This window comes from Coregonus clupeaformis, chromosome 40 (genome assembly GCF_020615455.1).
Source record: "Coregonus clupeaformis isolate EN_2021a chromosome 40, ASM2061545v1, whole genome shotgun sequence".
In the NCBI taxonomy this organism is placed as follows: domain Eukaryota; kingdom Metazoa; phylum Chordata; class Actinopteri; order Salmoniformes; family Salmonidae; genus Coregonus; species Coregonus clupeaformis.
Window position 1 is genome coordinate 28,841,215 of NC_059231.1, and position 25,486 is coordinate 28,866,700.

At 39.8% G+C, this 25,486-nt stretch overlaps 1 protein-coding gene across 3 annotated transcripts in view; it reads left to right on the forward strand.

Moving 5' to 3' along the window:
* The first annotated feature begins 538 nt into the window (after nt 1-538).
* The window catches only part of nalcn (sodium leak channel, non-selective), a 327,441-nt gene continuing 302,493 nt past the window's right edge, over nt 539-25,486 (forward strand). For 2 of the 3 annotated variants that reach the window (XM_041863638.1, XM_041863654.1), the window contains exons 1-5: nt 539-641; nt 13,135-13,243; nt 13,457-13,518; nt 14,533-14,673; nt 15,027-15,209. In XM_041863638.1, coding sequence (XP_041719572.1) covers nt 13,477-13,518; nt 14,533-14,673; nt 15,027-15,209 — 366 coding nt within the window. In that variant the 5' untranslated portion in view covers nt 539-641; nt 13,135-13,243; nt 13,457-13,476. The remainder of the gene's footprint in view (nt 642-13,134; nt 13,244-13,456; nt 13,519-14,532; nt 14,674-15,026; nt 15,210-25,486) is intronic. The other variant, XM_041863648.1, reaches the window with a different exon arrangement.

Below are 25,486 nucleotides of genomic sequence, written 5' to 3' on the forward strand. Positions count from 1 at the left end.
TTTCAATCGCTTGTTATAAACTGGGTGGTTTGAGCCCTGAATGCTGATTGGCTGACAGCCGTGGTATATCAGACTGTATACCACGGGTATGACAAAACATTTATTTTTACTGCTCTAATTACATTGGGAACCAGTTTATAAAAAGAACAGCCCTTAGCCGTGGTATATAGGCCATATACCACACCCCCTCGTGCCTTATTGCTTAATTATAGCGCTATCATGTGGCCAATTGGCATGGTGTTGCATGAAAGGGGCCTTTACCATGTTGCTTAGTTGCACAGTCCTGGGCCTTTTCATCTCAGGTGAATTAGAATTTTTTCACCAAAATGGCAGAAAAAGGAACATAATAATAATAACAATAATGAACTTCTTCGCTGCTTGAACCCCTAATTAAATGTAAAATCATCTTAATCCCTACCACATACATACACAAGTAGATGGTGATAGTATTGGTTTTAGTGACAGGCTAGTTTTAGTCACAGGCTATGCTGCGGGGCTGCAGCTGGATACTATTGGAGGTGATTGCAGCTCCGTGCGCGCGCCCGCACGCTCCATCGTCACAACACACACCGGAAAACAGCTGATGTCATTGAGAGAACGACACACTGCCACCGATAACCGGGAATATACACAGTTATCGCGTAAGTGATTAAAAAAATGTATCTGATTTGATGCTTCCTTACCTTGAAGCGATCGAATGCGAAAACGTGGAGGGTGTGTGTGTGTGTGTACGAAGGACTGCGTTGAATCTGTTAGCTTGTATCATCTCCAGGAAGTAAAACGGTGCATGCACAGGTTATGGCCAGTCCTTCATTCCAAACCCGCATTTTTGTTAAGTGGACATTATTGTTCTTCACGTTTCGACAAGCGCTTTATTCGCTTCGAAAAGAAACACATTACAACCGCTGAACATAAGATATTGGATACAATATACTGTCATTTTGCATGTATTTAAAAAAAAAAGTAGCCTGGCTCTTATCCGTTTCCATAGTAACCTTGGTGAAGAAGCAAATGTCATTCGGTCAATGTCTGCGGATTTTCAGTCTCAATATGGGCATGCAGTACCAAATGCAAAATCGCCTACATAATCTCTGTAATAGATTAAATATCTGCAACATTTGGATGAAAATGTATGCACTAACTAGCTGTAAATCGCTCTGGATAAGAGCGTCTGCTAAATGACTAAAATGTAAATATAAAAGCATACACTTGACATTTGATGTAACCAATGCCAGCCAGGTTGCACTTGGATTGAAGATAGATGCCGACAATGTTATTGATATGTATGTACATTTGATATTATATTGTTTTATCAGTCATTGAAGGAAACCATACACAGAACGGATAAGCATGTTGGAAGCTGTTTTAACACAGCGGAGAAATACCATTATTCTAGTCGCTAGGCCTCTGTTCTGCAACTGTTATCTTCAATTCCCCATGTGTACGCTATTTCGCATTGCCTTCAGAAGTTAATAGAACGCCATATCAAATCTATACTTTGTGCTTGCATGTTGTTTGGTCTCAAAGTCTTAATTGGCTGATTTTGATTGCGCAACGTTTTCTATGGCACCTTTTGTCATTTTCCAATGAACGAAATAGGTCCTTAATGCAAGTCAGTCACATCAAAAACGTTCTTAGACAATGAATTTAATTGATTGCATTTGCGTTTGAAATTAACTTTTGAAAGTGGTAGGCAGCACTTTACTTTAGGTTGCCTTTAGTTATTCTACTTTCGGCCAAACAGTCTCTCTCCAAGTGCATGAAAGCTCTAAGCATGGGCATGCATAGCCCAATATTGGACTAAAGGAGCCTAACGTTACTCCTTAGTCCAAGGACCTTACATGTTCTGTTCAAAGGGTGAATTGGCTCTGGAAGGCAAAACAGCCAAATACTCCATCTAAACGTGAATTGATTCACAATTGTGGTACGGTTCTGGAAACAGAAATCCCTCTACTTTCATATCACATCAAAATAATTTCACAAATGTAAAATAAACACTTACTGTACACTGTTTTAACCGGTTTTAACACAGTTGCAGCCGACAGTAGTTTTTAGTTACAACACGTCTGTGGCATCTGTCTTCCGTTTACACACAGGTGTTTGGTGACGCAGATAGCTAATTAGCATAGGTAGTCGACTCTGTCTTTTGTCTGTTTTCCGTAAACAAGCGCTGTAACATGGAAATATGGCCGTGTGGGAACCATAACCCTTTAAAGGTCTATATCAATTTAGCCTTTCATTTTTTTCAATGACTCTTATGTGTAATGTAATGGAACTGAGAGTCATGATCAAAGGCTAGGGCATGCAGGGCAAAACAGGTGTGTGCGCCATAATAAGGAAGCTAGTGTAGCGCAGGGGGTTCGAAACCAAACTTCCGTGATTTAGCCTTACCTTGCCTGAGACCTGAAAACATGCATTATCTGCCTGAGTTTATGCCTTAGCTCAGTGGGCTAACACAGTCTTGTGATGCGCAGGCATACCTGGTTAGAAAGAAACAGTCCAGGCATGTATAATTCAAATTTAACATAAGATTTTAACCTGGTCACTTCACAACGTTGGCTATGCACACTTTGAAAACACTTTAATTTAAGTATTTTGGTCTACATCAAGTGTCATAATTGAAATGGAAAATGGTTTGTGTCTTGACCATGCAACTTAAGACAGTTGTACAACTGTCGTCATACGATGTCTCTGTCATAATAGCAGCTTTGGCCATTTCCATGTAAAAAGAACCATGAGCGCCAACAAGTGAAGTTTATAGGAGCATATCAAATTTGGTGTCAAATGAAAGCTAAGAGTCTATATTTTTGGGAAATGAAGGGATAGATATGTTTTTCAACCATTTTCCATCCTAAAAATTTGGAAGCCTAAATAAATTCAGGAGTACAAATGTGCTTAACAAGTCACTACAAAGATACAGGTGTCTTTCCTGTCTTTCCTAACTCAGTTGCGGGAGAGGAAGGAAACCACTCAGGGATTTCAGCATGAGGCCAATGGTGACTTTTAAAATGGTTACTGAGTTTAATGGCTGTGATATGAGAACTGAGGATGGATCAACAACATTGTAGTTACGCCACAATACTTACCTAAATGACAGCGAGAAAAGAAGAAAGCCTGTACAGAATATATTCCAAAGAAATTAACTTCATGTCCTGAATACAAAGCATTATGATTGGGGCAAATCCAACACATCACTGAGTACCACTCTTCATATTTTCAAGCATAGTGGTGGCTGCATCATGTTATGCACATGCTTTTCATCAGCAAAGACTCGGGAGTTTGTTAGGATAAAAAGAAACGGAATGGAGCTAAACACAGGCAACATTTCAGAAGGACAATAACCTAAAATACAAGGCCAAATATACACTGGAGTTGCTTACCAAGACGACATTGAATGTTCCTGAGTGGCCTAGTTACAGTTTTGACTTAAAACGGCTTGAAAATCTATGGCAAGACTTGAAAATGGCTGTCTAGCAATGATGAACGACTAACTTGACAGAGCTTGAAGAATTTAAAAATAATAATGTGCAAATATTGTACAATCCAGGTGTTCAAAGCTCTTAGAAACTCACAGTATTTTCAATACATTTGCAAACATTTCTAATGGGGTATTGTGTGTAGATGGGTGAGAAATTATATTGAATCGATTTTGAATTCAGGCTGTAACACAACAAAGTGGAATAAGTCAAGGGGTATGAATACTTTCTGAAGGCACTGTATCTTTAAGATATTTTCTAATTTCTCTCCCTCATGAGGAGGGAGGATTATAAAAGTTCACAGAAGTAATAAGTAGGATGTAAATGTAGACCTACCATTTAGTTATAGTGTTTACTGATAACAATTTTGTTTATGAATTATTAAGTGTTTAAAACGTGTCACTCTGTTACCAAATCGGTAACTGAGTGACTGAAAAATCAGTAACAGAATGACGCAATTGAATTGGCCACAATGGGAAATTATAATAGACCCGGTGCGTGTAGAGCTTATCAATCGATGATCTAAGACGATCGTTCAAGTTGAATAATATAATATTAGCCAAGAGTGTGCAAAGCTGTCATCAAGGCAAAGGGTGGCTACTTTGAAGAAAAAACTAATGAAAATATATTTGAGTTAACACTTTTTTGGTTACAACATGATTCCACGTGTTATTTCATAGTTTTGATGTCTTCACTATTATTCTACAATTTAGAAAATAGTATAAATAAAGAAAAACCCTTGAATGAGTAGGTGTGTCCAAACTTTTGACTGGTACTGTTTATATGTTAGATCAATGATAATCATTTTATTTACGACACCCAGTCACTTTACATGCAGGATAAAAAGTAATGAAATCACATTAAATAAGTAAGTATATAAAAGTACACTAAACATAAGGACAGACTAACCATGGAGAACACTCAACATAATGACGGACTAACCAGGGAAGTGAACTAGACAGAGGATAAAAGCTAAGACAACAGAGAATCCGGGTAAGCTTGTCTGAAGAGGTGTGTCTTTAGTGTGGTCTTGAATATGTGTATGGATTGTGAAGTTCTGACATGGAGAGGGAGGGAGTTCCAAAGTTGGGGAGCTGCACTGCTAAAAGCCTGGTCTACCGTGGAGCGGAGCCTGGTGCGAGGGATAGTGAGAGGCCAGTGTCAGAGGAGTGCAGTGAACAGGTGGGAATGTAGGGGTGCAGGAGGTCAGTAAGGTATGTGGGCTGATGATTGATGATCAATGATCATAGGCTATAGAAATAATTACTGATCTGACATGACTTGGTTGGTAGCCTAGCATAAAATCTCACGCATCTATCGGTTATGTCTTCAAGGATGGGAGGAATGAAGGATGCATAGGTTATCCCAAAACGGGCATCGTTTCCATTGTAGGCTATGCATTTGTCTCGGCTATACCGCTAACTTAGGCTACTTGTTCATCGTATAGAGGCTAGTGTCTACTCTAGACCTGTATTAGGTTATAATAATGGACCATAAAATTGCTGTCTCAGACGGGTCTTTACCCAAACCCATGCTTCGTGGCTATGCAAGCTGCAAGGTGTCCATCACAAGGGGCAGCGCATGAGCCCGACATGAGGACACAATCCTTCTCGACGCAATCCGTGCATTAGGCTACATTCACAATATAATAAGCTTAGGCCTATGAGGCTACTTCATTGGAAGTGTACATAAAACAACATGCCATTACGCACTAATTTGTAAGTTAACCTGTTTCGACATATAGGCTGGCCTAGCTGTTAGACTCTCTATGCAAGGTGTTGGCATACGCAGGGAATTGAGGATAACATAGTAGCAAATTCGAAGGGCAGCCTGCAGGGACTGATGCACGCAATGCCATGTCTTCGCAGTCAGTGACCGTACCAAGAGTGTTAACTCCATTCGGTGTCCTGACAACGCATCATGGCCGTTAAAATAGTATAGTATTACTTTGGGGATATCTGGTGTGTGTGACCTCACCTCCAAGGACCACATTAATTTACCACCATATTTTATAATGTAGGCAAGGCTAATCCCCCCGCACTGAAGTGTTAGCGTTCACTTGAACCACATACTTAGAAATCACCCCGTTTTCCCAACAACACCAATATTCTAACTTACATTTTTCAAACGAATAAAAGGTACATTGAAAAAACAATATAAAAATCTAAATTTTACAGTGTAGAAAAATATTGTTTACAGTTTCCTATTATTCTAGAATAATGGTATTTCTACTCTGTGTTAAAACAGCTTCCAACATGCTTATCCGTTTCAAACACCATGGCACTATCATAAAGAATGTCCAGAGTATAGTTTCCTTCAATGACTGAAGGAAACTGTGGTCCTATGTAGCTCAGCTGGTAGAGCATGGCGCTTGTAACGCCAAGGTAGTGGGTTTGACCACCCATACACAAAAATGTATGCACGCATGACTGTAAGTCGCTTTGGATAAAAGCGTCTGCTAAATGGCATATTATATTATTATTTATAAACAATATAATATCAATCAAATGTACATACACAAAAATAAGTGTCAGCATCCATCTTACATTTTTACATTTGAGTCATTTAGCAGACGCTCTTCTCCAGAGCGACTTACAGTTAGTGAGTGCATACATTTTTCATACTGGCCCCCCGTGGGAATCGAACCCACAACCCTGGCGTTGCAAGCACCATGCTCTACCAACTGAGCAACCTGGCTGGCATTGGTTACATCAAATATCAAGTGTATGCAAACGCAAACATCCAAATGTAGCAGGTATTTAATCTATTACAAAGATTATGTAGACCATTTTTCATTTGGTAATGCATGCCCATATTGAGACTGAAAATCCCATCTGCTTCTTCAGCAAGGTTACTATGGAAACTGATAGGAACCAAGCTACATCAAAATAACACATGCAAAATGACCGATGTTCAGCAGTTGTAATGTGTTTTTTGTTCGAAGCGAATAAAGAGCTTGTCAAACATGAAGAAGAATAATGTCCTCCAAATAAAAATGGAGGTGTGGAATGAAGGACTGGCCGTAACCTGTGCATGCACCGTTTTACTTCGTGGAGATGATGCAAGCAATTTAAATGAGTTGATCAGAAAATTGAGAACTTGAGAAATTGAAACTAATCAGTGGAGGCTCAGTTGGTAGAGCATGGCACTTGCAACGCCAGGGTTGTGGGTTCGATTCCCACGGGGGACCAGTACGGGAAAAAAAAATTAAAAAATGTATCCACTACTGTAAGTTGCTCTGGATAAGAGCGTCTGCTAAATGACTAAATTGAAAATGTAAAATGAGGCTCCTCAGAGGAGGAAGGGGAGGACCATCCTCCTCAGTGGATTTTAATACAAATAGTGAACCATTAAAGTTATCCTTTTTAGATAAAACTATACTAAATATATTCACATCACCAAATAATTGATTAAAACACACTGTTTTGCAATGAAGGTCTATAGCAGGCTCAGCAGCACTCTCTAGGGTAACACCATGGTGTAGCCGAAGGACAGCTAGCTTCTGTCCTCTGGGTACATTGAATTCAATACAAAACCTAGGAGGCTCATGGTTCTCACTCCATTCCATAGACTTACACAGTAATTATGACAACTTCCGGAGGACATCCTCCAACCTATCAGAGCTCTTGCAGCATGAACTGACATGTTATTCACCCAATCAAAGTATCAGAGAATGAATCTAGTACTGAAAGCATAAGCTACAGCTAGCTAGCACTGCAGTGCATAAAATGTGGTGAGTAACGGTAGCTAACGTACTTTTGTACATCGCGCTGTTCCGTAAATTTGACCTTATTTTAGCGCCCCAAAAACGTAATACTTCCAGGTCAACTGTAATATGAATACCACTGTAAAGCACAATTTCTCCCCTTTCCAGCAAAATCAATGACGAGACCTTCATGCTGCCCGTCTCTGCATGATTGAAGAAAGCAAGGAGCTCCACTGGGTCTTTTTAAAAATGGTGGGTGGGGAAATGAAAGCTACTGCGTCATAGTGAAAGGGGGAGATATGTCGTGTGGGGAACTGGCTTTTTTCACCCCATTTGTCCAACTTATCTTTAAAATGTAAATAAAACACTATAAAGAGTTTTTATAATGTCTCATTACATACCTATTTGAAGGTTTGTGTTGAATTTGAATAGGGTTTTTAGGGTGGTGCTAAATTTATCTTCACAATTAAACTGTGGGTGTCACGGTTTTTGAGAGTCATGATGGCTCTCAGTGATTACACGAAAAATTAACAATTGATTGAATTAACTGTTGATGAACTCACAAGTAATTAACTTTACACTCACCATTGATCATTTGTTGTTTTTAATCTGCGAGAGAAGCGCTACACCTGGTGGAAAGGGGCTGTACGGCACATAATTAGTTGAATAATGCGTGCCGTACGTTATGTCATGACATGTCACACTTTAACGTACAGCGTCAGCGGGGTCAGTTTTTTTTGAACTTTTCTCCTATACTATTGGTCCATTACCATGTTAATCAACGCTGAATCGAAACTTAGTTCACACCCCGGATTTTGATACCAACACAGTCGCTACAGTCCCATTAGTTTTCATTGCAGCCTCGCTTGAATGCCGCGGTTGCCCACTTATGTACGGAACGGAGTTAGCTACCGTTAGTTGACTTAAAGAGAAAGACAATAGTTGAACAGTTTTGAACAAATACATTTCTTCCAAAATTAAGGAGAAGCGCACGAGAGAGAGAGCTAGCTATATTTGGTAGTATTTTTTTTTTTACTTTCACTTAGCTAGAAAAAGAAGCTAGCTAAATTAGTTTAGCCCACTCAAACACCCGGCTCAAACAGAGAGGGATGCTATGTTAGCTAGCTGGCTATGGCTATCCAACACTGGAACTCGGCCAAGTCAAGGTAAGCTTTTGGTTTTATGAATTTATTGCTACTGGGGCCCACCGGTGTAACTGTTAAACTGCTTTCTGACTCTACACTGTACTGCGTGATTGCAGCAGGTTTACTAACGCGTTAATTCTAGTAGTTCTAGTTGACTATGACGTGACAATGATGTAGGCTGGGTGTAGCGGTTAGCGGTCATGATATGAAGGTTTGGCTTGGAAAGGTTTTTTCGCCTGGTCACAGACAGTTGATATGTTGTGCACTGAAGTCACAAGCGAAGGGAAAAGGTGAGAGGAGGAGATCGTAGATAGTTGCGAGAAGGAATTATATATACAATGAGCAAAGTGATAATGCTGTTTTTATGTGGCTGCTATGAAAGTGAACTGTTTTCATGTGATCAGGGGTGTATTCATTCATCATTCTGTTGAAAGAACGTTTCTTAAACGGAACGAAACGGGGTTAAACATACCTGAATTTGTCCAATAGAAACCTTCGTTTGCAACTGTTAGACTAATGATTACACCCTAGATCAGCTATATGCAGGCAAGAGTGTGCAAGGCGATATTGAATGTGTCACTGTCTGTCACCTTGATTACTCAAAATTCTCGTGACCTGTGCACCTACAGTACGTTGTAAACTTCCATTCATAGGCTAGGTTATAGCAACCTCATGGTGGGTACAGGGAAAATGATTTGTAGTAGCCTAAACCTATCGATGTTACATTGAGCTGGGTGAATGGAATATGAATGACAGTCATCCGATATGCTGTAATAGAAATAAGGTCTTGCTTATATATTTTGTTATAATTCTCCCTCATCTTAAATAGCATCGACCGCCACTGAAACTAATATTCTATTATTCAATTTGAATGAGTGTATTAGATCATTAGACTGATAAACGTTACACGGACCAGTCACAAACCACAGTTGCAGTAGAGCACAGCACAATACAGTGAAGTACACGCTACGCCTATTTCTATGTGCACAAGCACTGTTCATGAAAAACTGTTCACACCCCTCTTGTTGGTGGAGAGAATTTAGCAGGTTTAAAGGTTATTTCCTGCAATTCTATGCATTTTGTCATGGTGTGCAAAGAAAATGTTGCACTTTTAAAGCTAATTTTAGTGCAATTCTATAGATTTTGTCCATGTCTAATGTGTATTCATGTGATATTTGAGTGACTGAAAAATTACAACAATATCTATGGGCTAAAAAACATGAATAAAAATTTTTTAGCTGACATGGGCTAGATGATCTGGACATTTCTGACAAGTTATAAATAGCTCTCTAAGGTATGCAATGACTAACATGACAAGAGGAACTGATGATGTAAGTCGCTCTGGATAAGAGCGTCTGCTAAATTACTTAAATGTAAATGATGCGCTACCCAATTTAGAAATTGCACCTTGTGCATTCTACTCTTATAACTTTCAAGAGTAGCTTTATAGCGCATGTTTTGGGCTGGCCATGACAGGGTCTTGATCTGGTGGTCCTCCATCCACACCTTCATTGACCTGGCTGTGTGGCATGGCGCATTGTCCTGCTGGAAAAACCAATCAGAGCAAAAGGAAGCAAGTTTTTTTCCAGGACAACCTTGTACGTGGCTTGATTCATGCGTCCTTCACAAAGACACATCTGCCCGATTCCAGCCTTGCTGAAGCACCCCCAGATCATCACGATCCTCCACCAAATTTCACAGTGGGTGCGAGACACTGTGGCTTGTAGGCCTCTCCAGGTCTCCGTCTAACCATTAGACGACCAGGTGTTGGGCAAAGCTGAAAATTGGACTCATGAGAGAAGATTAACTTACTCCAGTCCTCTACGGTCCAATCCTTATGGTCTTTTGCAAACCTCAGCCTGGCTCTTCTTTGCTTCTCATTGATGAAGGGCTTTTTTCTAACTTTGCACGACTTCAGCCCTGCCCCTAGGAGCCTGTTTCGAACCGTCCTCGCCGTGCACTTCACCCCAGCTGCCATTTGCCATTATTTTTGTAGGTCACTTGATGTCATCCTACGGTTGTTGAGTGACATTCAAATGAGTTGGCGGTAATCCCGGTCAGTAGAGAGTCGTTTTCGCCCTATGCCGGTCTGTAGCTTTGTTGTCCCCAATGTCTGCTGCTTGAAATTGTTCTTATGAACCGCTGTCTTTGAAATTTTAAGGATGGAAGCAACCTGACGCTCACTGTATCCCTCTGCCAGTAAAGCCAGAATTGAACCTTTCTTTTCCTCACTCAAAACTTTCCTTTTCAACTCTTTTGGCATGGTCAATAGTTATTTTTTGATTAATATTACTTTTGAGGTACTATTAGTACTGTTTTTGCCATCCAGCTGGTCCTATTGCAAGAGGATAGTGATGACCACAGCAGTGGTTTTTATACTTTTCCTCGTTAAATACGATTTGGTTCAGGTGATCACCTAATCAGTACCTAATTCAGTAGATTGAGGTGTGCCTGTATTGGAATTCAACAGACACTGGAATGGAATGGCTGTCATACATGTAGAGATGCTGATTTAAGAAGAATTTGCAGTGGTCTCTTAATTTTTTCCAGAGCTGTATATGGAATCATGTAGTAACCAAAAAAGTGTTAAACATATCAAAATATATTTTATATTTGAGATTCTTCAAATAGCTACCCTTTGCCTTGATGACAGCTTTGCACACTCTTGGCATTCTCTCAACCAGCTTCACCTTGAATGCTTTTCCAACAGTCTTGAAGGAGTTCCCACATATACTGAGCACTTGTTGGCTGCTTTTCCTTCACTCTGCGGTCCGACTCATCCCAAACCATCTCAATTGGGTTGAGGTCAGGGGATTGTGGAGGCCAGGTCATCTGATGCAGCACTCCATCACTTCTTGGTAAAATAGCCCTTGCACGGCCTGGAGGTCTGTTGGGTCCTGTTGAAAAACAAATGATAGTCCCACTAAGCACAAACCAGATGGGATGGCGTATCTCTGTAGAATGCTGTGGTAGCCATGCTGGTTAAGTGTGCCTTGAATTCTAAATAAATCACAGACAGTGTCACCAGCAAAGCACCCCCACACCATAACACCTACTCCTCCATGCTTTACGGTGGGAAATACACATGCGGAGATCATCCTTACACCCACACCGCGTCCCACAAAGACACGGCGGTTGGAACCAAACATCTCCAATTTGGACAAATTTCCACCGGTCTAACGTCCATTGCTCATGTTTCTTGGCACAAGCAGGTCTATTCTTCTTATTGGTGTCCTTTAGTAATGGTTTCTTTGCAGCAATTCGACCATGAAGGCCTGATTCACACAGTCCCCTCTGAACAGTTGATGTTGAGATGTGTCTGTTACTTGAACTCTGTGAAGCATTTATTTGGGTTGCAATTTCTGAGACTGAAATGTTTGAGATTATCTCTAATGAACTTAAACTCTGAAGCAGAGGTAACTCTGGGTCTTCCATTCCTGTGGTGGTCCTCATGAGAGCCAGTTTCATCATAGCGCTTGATGGTTTTTGCGACTGCACTTGAAGAAACTTTCAAAGTTCTTGAAATTTGTTTAACACTTTGTTGGTTACTGCATGATTCCATATGTGTTATTTCATGGTTTTGATGTCTTCACGATTATTCTACAATGTAGTAAAAATAGTAAAAATAAAGAAAAACCCTAGAATGAGTAGGTGTGTCCAAACATTTGACTGGTATTGTAGGTGTATGTTTTGTTACAGTTTGCAATCAATGGTTTTAGCTTGGCATACATTTTAAAGTGAAAAGGTGAGTCTCAGCTTCACTCTGTTACTGTGGATTTGCCCCTTTGTTAAGGTTAAGGCTACTGTACTTTGTCACCTTTCGCTGTTATTAGGCCTAAACTGTAGTCTCGATACCATCACACTTCCTTTTCTTTCTAGAGTTACAGTAGCAATGTACAGGCCTATTTCAGAATGCACTGAGTGTACTCCTCAAGTGTGAAACAAACTTTTAGAAAGTAGGCCTAAGTTTGTTGAAGCTAATAAGATACTCACAGCTACAATTAATGTACCCGGTGATTGCATCCTGCTCGTGAGAGAAAATGTCCCTCTCTTGAAATGTGAGGCTAATTGTAGTCCCTGGCAACTTTACTCCTACATTATAGCACTTACACCCTGTAATTTAGTTTTCACTCTTCTTCAAATCTTTTACCAAATAATATGCTAAGTGTAGCAATTACATTGCACATTGCTAATGACTGCATGATGCGTTTAGAGGACACATAAAAATGTTTTGCCGCGAGGCGAATGAGACACTGTGGGCAGAGGCATTATTCTGTCCTCTCTGTGTCTAATGTAATTTCCCCATGCCTTGACTATTTTCGAATCGTGGACATTGACGTTCAAGTATTTCGCTAAGTGCAATTGGAGAAGTCTGTTTCCCTCTGGCTATTGGAATAAGACAGGGTGGAATTATAGGCTACTTTTTGTCACTGATAATGGTCCATGTACTAGGTTAATTATATTGTGCTTATGTGATGTGCAGAGAGTCTTGGCAGAGTCATGAACAAATTGATGGAATAATTAGTATTTTACTTTGATTTCTGTCCAACTGGAAAGCAGTTTGCTTATGTGTTCAGGCTAACTGTTCATTTGATTAAGGTACCTAGTAAGGCTGACATTGAGCTGACATATTCATTGAGAGGGAATTAATAGGCCTAATACTTATTGAAATGAACATTGATTATGTTTTCATTGATCATTGGTCTGTGTGCACACAGTCCTGACTTCTGGACTGTTTTGACTGCTGAATGATATCTCTCTCTTCCAGTCATTTGACTGCTGTAGTATTATCTTTATTTTACAACAGGTAACCCTAAGGCACTGATACAGTATAACGCTCACCTGTCTCTCTCTGGCTGGTCTCTCTGCCCCCCTCTGACCTGGGGATGAACGCACCAATGAGGAGCCAGCTCACAGTGAGTCACATGACCCCTCACCACTGTCCCACTCCCATCCTATCCCACAACACCTCTCTCCATTGAGTGTGTTGTTTGCATATATGCCTCTGTCAGATGTTGGTGGGCGTTTTCTTGTCTCTCTCTGATCGTACTGTAGATGTTGTTATTGTACATGTACATTGTATACCATATATGCCATGAGGTTGACTAACTGTTATGTGTTATTTACAGGGTATGCCTGATCGCATGTTATGTGCAGTGCTGGAGCAATTTCAGCTTTACTTTTCCCTTTGGTATGTGTGCTTTGTCTCCATTGAGGGTGTCATTTCCTCCTGTATGTGTACTTCTGTTCCAATTCAATCGGCCCTTGCGTACCACAAACACACACACCCTCACACACATCCCGCTCTCAGTCACTGTGCTGTAGTTTGTAAGCCTACCCTGTAGCCCACTAGCCTTTGATGTTTGTTACACATGGGGAAGATCGAGTATGATCTTTACGTCCCGGTAAGTAAGTTACTGAAGCTGTTGTTCCAATGTGAATACACTTGTTCTGTGTTCACATGTGTGTTCTGTTGTGTATCACGATGGCCATCAACACAACATTGTTGTTTGATATTAAAGCATACACCTGTTGTCTATTATGTTATGAATAGAATCTGGTCAGGAACTCCAAATCTGGGCAGACTTTCTTTGTATTTTGATATTGGAAATCTTGCAGACTGATTGGTATTAATGAAGCAAGCCAAGTGCTACTTTTTTTATTCAGAAAATAAAAGAGTTGTGTGCAGTTCTTACATCGGTTTTTATACTCGTGTCTCAGGGAGGAAATTATTTCCAGTTTGACATAGTCTAATTGTAATTTGATATTCCTCACTATGTTTAACTGAAAGCCAGTTGTCAAGACTTGATTACTCCAAGGATTGCATTGTCATCTTTGAAGAGCTACTGTATTACCAGTACCACCGTAGCACCATAACAGCATCTCCCCACATAACTCTAATCAGAACGATAGATAAACAACAGTTCTGCAAACTCCATTTTAGATTGGACATTTCAATGGCCGTCAAGTTGGCAACATTTTCAAGACAGCTCCACTCTATGAACATTCCATGCCAACAAGGAGGATAAAATCCTCATATAGTTTGAAATACTAGAACTTGACTGAGTAAAATTCTATGGATTGAACTCTTCAATATTTATGATACAATTGAAACAATTCAGGATGTTCAGACTTGGATGCAGCCAGATAACTCTGCAACTCTGAGACTTGCCCTGGTCACTTACTTCCTGTGTGTGTGTATTAGATCCACTCTCTGTATAGCTCGGCCAGCCCCAGCATGCTGAAGAGGAAGCAGAGCTCGAGGGTCGAGGCCCAGCCCATGACTGACTTTGGGCCCGACGAAACCCTCGCCGACAGCGCCGACATCTTCTGGATCAACAAACCAGTGAGTGGGTGTCTGTTTCAGTCACATGGGACTGGGCCATATTTTAAATGGAAAATTGGAACATTTAGACCCCAATTCAATGAATTGCAAATAAAGGAAAGGCACACTGGGTTCACTCAGACTGTTTAGGCTGTATTTTACAGCTGTGTGGTTTGTTTCAATATCCAATGACAATGTAAACTATGTTCAAAAACTTTTTTTGTACAGTGGAACCAATGGACTAGTCCCAAAAGTGCAAACTCCAAGTTAAATCAAGTGCAACTCAAATAGTAACTGACATATAATATGTATTTGACCCAAGTACGAGTGGATTATCACCTTTCCTCATCTGTCCCCTCCCTCCTCCTCCGAAGTGGGTTCACTCTCTGTTGCGAGCCTGTGCCATCATCAGCGTCATCAGCGTGTGTATGAACACACCCAAGACGTTCGAGCACTACCCCCCGCTGCAGTACGTGACCTTTACCCTGGACACGCTGCTCATGTTCCTCTACACTGCTGAGATGATTGCCAAGATGCACATCAGAGGAATCATCAAGGTAATAAAAAAAACAATCAATTTTCTGCACAAAAAATATAACAAATATAACTATGTACATTTCATGCCCAAGCTTTCAAATCAAACTTTACATAGCTCTTTACACTCACATCCCGTATATGGCATGAAAATTGCAGATTTGGTCACTGATAAGCGCATAAATTGGAACGTGGTGGCTGTACAGTAACATGCTATATATTATGTCAGAGCTCTGGGTCTCCGTTTTTAAACCAATGTATAGGATTCAACTGGCAGATGTTCTAAACGTGAGCAGCATACGCAACAAGAAGATGTCCCCATTCCTCCCGACAATTCCCTTACAAAAAAAGATTGCAGTTTTGAAACTGCAGTAAAAGTGCAGTAACTGCGGTCGACTGTTATATTTTAGACGCAGTAATTGCAGAATAACTGCAGTGTACTGCAGTGTAAAAAGTATTTAGTCAGTGACCAATTGTGCAAGTTCTCCCACTTAAAAAGATGAGAGAGGCCTGTAATTTTCATCATAGGTACACGTCAACTATGACAGACAAATTGAGAAAAAATAATCCAGAAAATCACATTGTAGGATTTTTTATGAATTTATTTGCAAATTATGGTGGAAAATAAGTATTTGGTCACCTACAAACAAGCAAGATTTCTGGCTCTCACAGACCTGTAACTTCTTATTTAAGAGGCTCCTCTGTCCTCCACTCGTTACCTCTATAAATGGCACCTGTTTGAACTTGTTATCAGCATAAAAGACACCTGTCCACAACCTCAAACAGTCACACTCCAAACTCCACTATGGCCAAGACCAAAGAGCTGTCAAAGGACACCAGAAACAAAATTGTAGACCTGCACCAGGCTGGGAAGACTGAATCTGCAATAGGTAAGCAGCTTGGTTTGAAGAAATCAACTGTGGGAGCAATTATTAGGAAATGGAAGACATACAAGACCACTGATAATCTCCCTCGATCTGGGGCTCCACGCAAGATCTCACCCTGTGGGGTCAAAATGATCACAAGAACGGTGAGCAAAAATCCCAGAACCACACGGGGGGACCTAGTGAATGACCTGCAGAGAGCTGGGACCAAAGTAACAAAGCCTACCATCAGTAACACACTACGCCGCCAGGGACTCAAATCCTGCAGTGCCAGACGTGTCCCCCTGCTTAAGCCAGTACATGTCCAGGCCCGTCTGAAGTTTGCTAGAGTGCATTTGGATGATCCAGAAGAGGATTGGGAGAATGTCATATGGTCAGATGAAACCAAAATATAACTTTTTGGTAAAAACTCAACTCGTCGTGTTTGGAGGACAAAGAATGCTGAGTTGCATCCAAAGAACACCATACCTACTGTGAAGCATGGGGGTGGAAACATCATGCTTTGGGGCTGTTTTTCTGCAAAGGGACCAGGACGACTGATCCGTGTAAAGGAAAGAATGAATGGGGCCATGTATCGTGAGATTTTGAGTGAAAACCTCCTTCCATCAGCAAGGGCATTGAAGATGAAACGTGGCTGGGTCTTTCAGCATGACAATGATCCCAAACACACCGCCCGGGCAACGAAGGAGTGGCTTCGTAAGAAGCATTTCAAGGTCCTGGAGTGGCCTAGCCAGTCTCCAGATCTCAACCCCATAGAAAATCTTTGGAGGGAGTTGAAAGTCTGTGTTGCCCAGCGACAGCCCCAAAACATCACTGCTCTAGAGGAGATCTGCATGGAAGAATGGGCCAAAATACCAGCAACAGTGTGTGAAAACCTTGTGAAGACTTACAGAAAACGTTTGACCTGTGTCATTGCCAACAAAGGGTATATAACAAAGTATTGAGAAACTTTTGTTATTGACCAAATACTTATTTTCCACCATAATTTGCAAATAAATTCATTAAAAATCCTACAATGTGATTTTCTGGATTTTCTTTCCTCATTTTGTCTGTCATAGTTGACGTGTACCTATGATAAAAATTACAGGCCTCTCTCATCTTTTTAAGTGGGAGAACTTGCACAATTGGTGGCTGACTAAATACTTTTTTTCTCCACTGTATACTGAACTGTAACTGCAGTTACACTGCAAAATTACTGTAGTAAAGAAACTGTGTTATTTTGGTCACAGTATTTGCTGCATACTGCAGTTATACTGCACTCCAACTACAGTTATACTGCAATCTGACTGCAATTGTTTTCGTAAGGGTTGGGTTTACCTTCAAACTCAGCGCCTCTTTGCTTGACATCATGGGAAAATCAAAATAAATCAGCCAAGACCTCAGAAAAAAAATGGTAGACCTCCACAAGTCTGGTTTATCCTTGTGAGCAATTTCCAAACGCCCGAAGGTACCACGTTCATCTGTACAAACAATAGTACGCAAGTATAAACACCATGGGACCACACAGCCATCATACCGCTCAGGAAGGAGACGCGTTCTGTCTCTTAGAGATGAGCGTACTTTGGTGCGAAAAGTGCAAATCAATCCCAGAACAACAGCAAAGGACCTTGTGAAGATGCTGGAGGAAACGGGTACAAAAGTATCTATATCCACAGTAAAACAAGTCCTATATCGACATAACCTGAAAGTCCGCTCAGCAAATAAGAAGCCACTGCTCCAAAACCGCCATAAAAAAACCAGACTACGGTTTGCAACTGCACATGGGGACAAAGATCATACTTTTTGGAGAAATGTCCTCTGGTCTGATGAAACAAAAATAGAACTGTTTGGCCATAATGACCACCATGTTTGGAGGAAAAAGGGGGAGCTTGCAAGCCGAAGAACACCATCCCAACCGTGAAGCACGGGGGTGGCAGCATCATGCTGTGGGGTTGCTTTGCTGCAGGAGGGACTTGTGCACTTCACAAAATAGATGGCATCATGAGTTAGGAAAATTATGTGGATATATTGAAGCACCATCTCAAGACATCAGTCAGGAAGTTAAAGCTTGGTCGCAAATGGGTCTTCCAAATGGACAATGACCCCAAGCATACTTCCAAAGTTGTGGCGAAATGCCTCAAGAACAACAAAGGCAAGGTATTGGAGTGGCCATCACAAAGCCCTGACCTCAATCCTATAGAAAATGTGTGGGCAGAACTGAAAAAGTGTGTGCGAGCAAGGAGGCCTACAAATCTGACTCAGTTACACCAGCTCTGTCAGGAAAATTCACCCAACTTATTGTGGGAAGCTTGTGGAAGGCTACCCGAAACGTTTGGCCCAAGTTAAACAATTTAAAGGCAATGCTACCAAATACTAATTGAGTGTATGTAAACTTCTGACCCACTGGGAATGTGATGAAAGAAATAAAAGCTGAAATAAATCATTACATCTACTATTATTCTGACATTTCACATTCTTAAAATATAGTGGTGATCCTAACTGACTGATTTTTACTAGGATTAAATGTCAGGAATTGTGAAAAACTGAGTTTAAATGTGTTTGGCTAAGGTGCATGTAAACTTCCGACTTCAACTGTATGGGATACACATGGTATACATCGTCCAACAAAAAACATACTTGCAGGCACCTTCTTGACAATGCAACAAAAATAATGAAAGAGAAGAATACGAACATAAAGGAAATGGCAGTAAAATAGAATAAACATTTTTGTCATTTACGGTATCAACATTTATGATGTACATGTTACATGGATGACATGGCTTCATACCCGGTGTTGTTCTAAACAGAACGAGTTTGTGTTCACCGTATTGTGAAGAAAATCCCCCACAGGAGTCTCACCTGAATGCACTCATAAATCTATTCTTTGTGCACCAAAATTAATAATTGTTTCTATAAAGTGCCATTTGAAAGCCTTATACTGGAAGATGGTATTTTATAAATTAGCTAGTGTTGTTGGCAATATAATATGTTTTGAAATGATGGCCATCTTACCCACATTGAGATTTGTAATGAAACATTTTTTGGATTGTGGGATGGTGGGGATGCAGGGCAGCATTCCAAACTAAAAACTACAAGTGTGCTTGCTTCAGTTCCTCCAAAGCCACAGCCAGGAGAGCTCCAACAAGTACCTAATAGTTGAAAGCTCTTTCTCTTAGTCATAAATACAAGTGTATTTAAATGACTTAGGAACTGTGCACACTTTAAAAAGGTGTATGGCGACTTGGAGACATCCGTTAGACCTCTCACTCAAACCCTTGTAATTGTTCTGTCTTCTACTGCATATTCTTCTTATGTTTATGAATATATCCAGATTATTTCCAGATTTCATTATCATCAAATTGTTTCGAAAAGTACAGTAAATATCCAATGCACATAAAATCAACAGTGTAATGGCTGAATATGGTCGTGTGTCATGTGAACTGTTGTTTCCTCACCTTTGTTCTGATAATTTCCCCATAATATCCAAAGTGTTCCCTTTCAATTGCTACCATGATTATGCATATGCTTCTCATATTTTTTCTCTTAGAAACATTTCAACTTGGGCCTGTCCATATAGGACAATTCCCCAGAGTGTAAAAACCATTTAAAGTGCATTTAAACATCGCAACACATTTGACAGAAAAAAAGCCACAATAAAAGAGACAATGAGGTAAAAAATGATATTTCTGGTCATTTAGGGAGGACCCTTTTTCCATAGCAAAGCTGTAAACAAAGGCCATTTTGGATCCACTCTGCTAGTTGATTGTAGCGTAGATGCTGCGCAGTTTACAGAACTCCATTGAAATTGGGGGAAGAGTGGATCCGAAATCAATTGTGGTAGAGGGTTGTGACGCCTCACTTTTCCATCATATGCCCTCTATTTAGATAATGGTGTCTTTGGGTGTTCTCTAACTTTTGAATGATGGCTTCTGCTTAGCCACTAAGTCCTTGATCTGCTGATTTATATGGATGTGTTTGACAACCATCAATCAGAATGAATGTTTATGCTAAAAAATAAGTGCCAGTTTGGTGTCCTTTAAATTATGTCCCTTTGACACTACTCAGATGTTTCTGGCCAACAATACCCCATTAATATGGATCTGTATTAGTATTCACATTATTTCAAATACTATGGCTGCGCTTAGTTTGCCTGGTTCAATGGAACCAATGGGTAGTCCCAATAGTGCAAACCCCGCCCACCTACCTAGCACTCCAGTCAGGATCAATCAAGTATTTGAAAGAAAAAAAAATGCTATTTGAACCCAGGTCTGAAAGGGTCAGACAGATCCAGGGAAATAGACGGTTTACTACAGAAGCATCAGGAAACAAGAAATCTGGCAGATGAAAGGCCCAAATTACTGCGGTGGAAAGTGTAGACAGTTTAATTGGCAAATCAAGGATAACAAGCACACTGACAGGGAGTCATCAGACAGACACTGAAACAATGTTTACGCAAAAGCGGAAACAGCCGAGTCATTTGGGAAATGTTTCTGTCAGTGTGGACAGGTCAATACCGCCTCTTAACATTTGCCATCCCGGTGTTAAAAGGGATGAGGGATAATTATTTTGTATTGTGTGTGTGAGCCTGCCTGCCTGCCTGTCTGCCTGTCTGTCTGCCTGTCTGCCTGTCTGTCTGTCTGTCTGTCTGTCTGTCTGTCTGTCTGTTCTCTGTCTATCTTGACATTTAACGCATCACTGAGTCCTCATCAAAGTAAAAATTTAATTTTGTCCGTATAAATAGCAACATGTCAAATTGACCATCAAGATGATGGATGATATTGATGATTGTGTGAATCAATACCAAGCGAGTGAAAGCCCAATGTTTCCATTATAAAGTCCCTTTATTCTTTTCCAAAATATGGTATGATGTTTCACAGTTTTACTCATTTAGACAGTCTATTTTTTATTCTGTCACATATTCTATGAGTTATTGCTCATTGTCCCTTTTCCCCCTTTACAAAAATAAGTCTCCACATAATATTATTCAAACTGTTAGTGTGGTTTTGATGTCTCACGTAGGTGGAGTCTTGTGCTTGCAACATTAGGCTTGTAAATTGGACATTATAAGTCCAATGCAGCCATTTTTCTTTAAATATCAAATAATTTCTTGGTTACGATTAAGTACCTTACTGTGATTGGGGGGGGGGGGGCAAACACGCTCCCAACCACATCGACGGGGCTGCAGTAGAGCAGGTCGAGAGCTTCATGTTCCTCTGTGTCCAAATCACTAAGGACTTAAAATTGTCCACACACACGCAAACAGTCGTGAAGAAAGCGTGACAGCGCCTCTTCCCCCTCAGGAGGTTGAAAAGATTTGGCATGGGCCCTCAAATTCTCAAAAAGCTCTACAGCTGCACCATTGAGAGCATCTTGACTGGCTGCATCACTGCTTGATATGGCAACTACACCGCCCTCGATCGCATGGCGCTACAGAGGGTGGTGCGGACATCCCAGTGCATCGTTGGGGCTGAGCTCCCTGCCATCCAGGACCTCGATAATCAGTCGGTGTGAAAGGAAGGTCCGGAAAGTGGTACCGGAGAATCAAGTTCGACACCAACAGGCTCCTGAACAGCTTCTATCTTCTTTTCAAACAGCTCTCACACTAAAAGGGCATTATCATAATTTTCACAATTTCACAGTATTCTTCCAATCTCTTAGTGTGGAAATGTATACAGTGCATTCGGAAAGTATTCAGACCCCTTGACTTTTTCCATATTTTGTTACATTACAGCCTTATTCTAAAATGGATTAAATTAATTGTTTTCGTCATCAATCTACAAACAATACCCCATATTTTCTAACCTCTCTGGATTACAACCAAATTATGATAAATGTACTATATTACGTATTGGATCACTAAAAAATACAAGTGTTACATTACCATGTAGTTTACCAATAAAATGGTCTGATGGTGATGTGGATATACTCGGAATACATATCCCAAATGAAATAAATGATCTCACTCCAATACATTTTAATAGAAAGTTAGCAAAAATAGATAAGATCTTGCTACCATGGAAAGGTAAATACCTGTCAATTTGTGGAAAAATCACCCTGATTAACTCTTTAGTATTATCCCAGTTTTCCTATTTACTTATGGTCTTGCCTACACCTAGCGAACAGTTTTTTTTTATTATATGAGAAAAAAATATTAAATTTTATTTGGAACGGCAAGCCAGACAAAATTAAAAGGGCCTATTTATATAATGAATATGAATTCGGAGGACAGAAATGATTAAATATTAAAGCATTAGACCTATCACTAAAAGCTTCAGTCATACAAAAGTTATACTTAAATCCGAACTGGTTCTCTAGCAAATTAGTAAGATTGTCTCACCCAATGTTCAAGAATGGCCCTTTTCCCTTTATTCAGATTACAACCTCTCACTTTAAGTTATTTGAAAAGGAAATAATCTCCCAAATATCACTATTTCTAAAACAAGCCATATAAAGTTGGTTGCAATTTCAATTTAATCCTCCAGAAACGACAGAACAAATAATGCAACAAATAATGTGGTTAAACTCAAATATACTAATTGATAAAATAATTTTGACAAAATGTTTAAAAAAGGTATAATCTTCGTAAATGATATTATCGGTAGGACTGGTGGAGTTATGTCGCACATGCAGCTAACAAAAACATATGGAAATGTCTGCTCTCTCCAAAATTACAACCAAATAATTGCAGCATTACCGCAAAAATGGAAAAGGAAAGTGGAGGGGGGAAAAAGTAAGGAACTTGTCTGTCGGCCTTGCATTAAATAATATAATTGGTTAAAGAAAATTGTGATAAATAAAAAAGTATACCAGTTTCATTTAAGGACCAAAGGATTGACAGCCGTCCCATATAGATTGCAAAATAGTTGGGAAGAGATTTTTGACGTACCGATTCCATGGCATAGTGTTTATGAATTGATACGCAAAACGACGCCGGATTCAAAACTTAGAATTTTTCAATTTAAATTATTATATAAAATTCTTGCTACCAATATAATGTTATTTATATGGGGGATACAATCATCCCAGCTCTGCAGATTTTGCTGCGAAGAGACAGAATCATTAGATCATTTGTTTTGGTACTGTCCATTTGTAGCTTGTTTTTGGACACAGGTCCAGGAATGGCTAAATGATTGCAATATTTACCTGGAGCTAACCCTGCAGATAGCACTACTGGGTGATCTGAAAAGTCATAGTCAGTTGATCAATTATACAATAATACTTTTAGCAAAAATGTTTATATTCAATTTACGATCTGTAGAGACAATGAGAATAGAAAGGTTCAGAACTTTTGTATAACATCACAGTACAGTTGACAAATATATGGCAAATAGAAATCCATATGGATGGTGTTACGAGATAGATTGGAGGTGTTGAATGGAGCTGAAGGATGGGACTAATAACAACAACTAATAACAACAAAATAACTAATGTAAAGCATACTGTGTCCATAATAAATATATAGGTTATAGGTTGAGAGCTTTTGTGAAAGAGCACAGTTAGAAAAATATGGCATATAAAAGCAAACCAAATGGACATCATGAAAATGATCGGAGGAAGTTCAGGAGTAAAAACAAATAAAATATAATTATTGTAGAATTTGACTGTGTCCATGAAACGTATATAGTATGTATGGGCTGGAAGTAGAGGCCTAAGCATAGTTGTTCACTAGTTTACTCCAATTGGGGAAGGGGTGGTGGGGTTGGAAAGTAATGAAGGGAAATATAATTTAAAAAAGGATTTGTGTGTGTGTGTGTGTGTGTATGGATGTATATATATATGTGCGTGTGTGTGTGTATATGTGTGTATGTGATATATATATATATATATATATATATATATATATATATATATATATATATATGTGTGTATATGTATGTGTGTATGTATGTGTGTGTATGTGTGATATATATATATATATATATATATATATATATATATATATATATATGTATGTGTATATATGTATTTGCGAGAAAATAAACATATGGGGGATTGGAAGTGATGCAGACAATTACATTGATGGAAGTTACAATCTATCTGAAATATTAAAGCTGATCAACCCCCTAAAAAAATATGTTTTGTGGACTTCACCGGACAGATATTGCTCTACGGTTTTGTGATGCAACAAAGGTGTGGTATTCAACCACTGTGTCTTCTTATTGTCTTGGCCTTAGGCCTATATATCACGTTGTCAAGGCATATAAACTAACAGGTTTTAGAGAAAACACGGCAATTATCACAACACATAGGTTGTAATATGGCTTTTTCTTTTTTTGGCTTGACTTCCCCGGTGATTTTACCCACGCACCGCTACTGAAGGCCAATAATGTTTTTTATTCAACTTTTGCTTTCAAAAGAGCTCAAACAGAACATATAAGAATGGACTATAGCCATTGAATTTTACCGTGCTGATACACTGTGTGTTATATGGAAATACTGCTTGCTCTAGAATGCCCTTTCAAGCCTATCAGAAACTAGTATTCAACAATGCCATGGTATAATTAAGCAATAAGGCACAAGGGGGTGTGGTATATGGCCAATATACCACAGCAAAGGGCTGTTCTTCTGCACAACACAACGCGGAGTGCCTGGATACAGCCCTTAGCCGTGGTATATTGGCCATCTACCACAAACCCCAAGGTGCCTTATTGCTATTATAAACTTGTTACCAAGGTCATTTTTTGTCATACCCGTGGTATACAGTCTGATGTACATTTTACATTTTAGTAATTTAGCAGACGCTCTTATCCAGAGCGACTTACAGTTAGTGAGTGCATACATTTTCATACTGGCCCACCGTGGGAAACGAACCCACAACCCTGGCGTTGCAAGCACCATGCCCTACCAACTGAGCTACAGGGGACAATATACCACAGCTTTCATCCAATCAGCATCCAGGAGCCAAACTACTCGGTTTATTATTAATTATAACACCTCCATAAAGACAACCATGGCATTGTAGGACTGATGGTTTGCAAGTCTGTTTGTTTGGTTACCAAGGCAACTACCATAGCTATCTAGTAACTTGCTCTCGCTCTGTGCGTTGTCTGGAAAATAATGCAACTCTGCACTCGGCTAGTACGTCGTGGAACACACCTTCCACATCGTTCATTATTTTCCATAGAACGCATAGCCCCTTGTTGATTATCCCTTTTATACATTTTATACCATGGCTATAATTGAACACATTTGCTGCTAAAAATGTGCTCATTTGCAGGTAGAAATGTGTTCAAAGTAGTTAGCAAGTTTACTAGTTGCCTTGGTAACCAAACAACAGACTTGCTAGTTATCTAACCAAACCACCAATCGAATTCAACAATGCCAATATTATGTTTTCAATTGGACCTTTGCTTTCAAAAGCAGCTCAAACATAGAACATGTAAGAATTAAATATAGCCATTTAATTATATGGTGCTGATATACCGTTTGTTATAGGG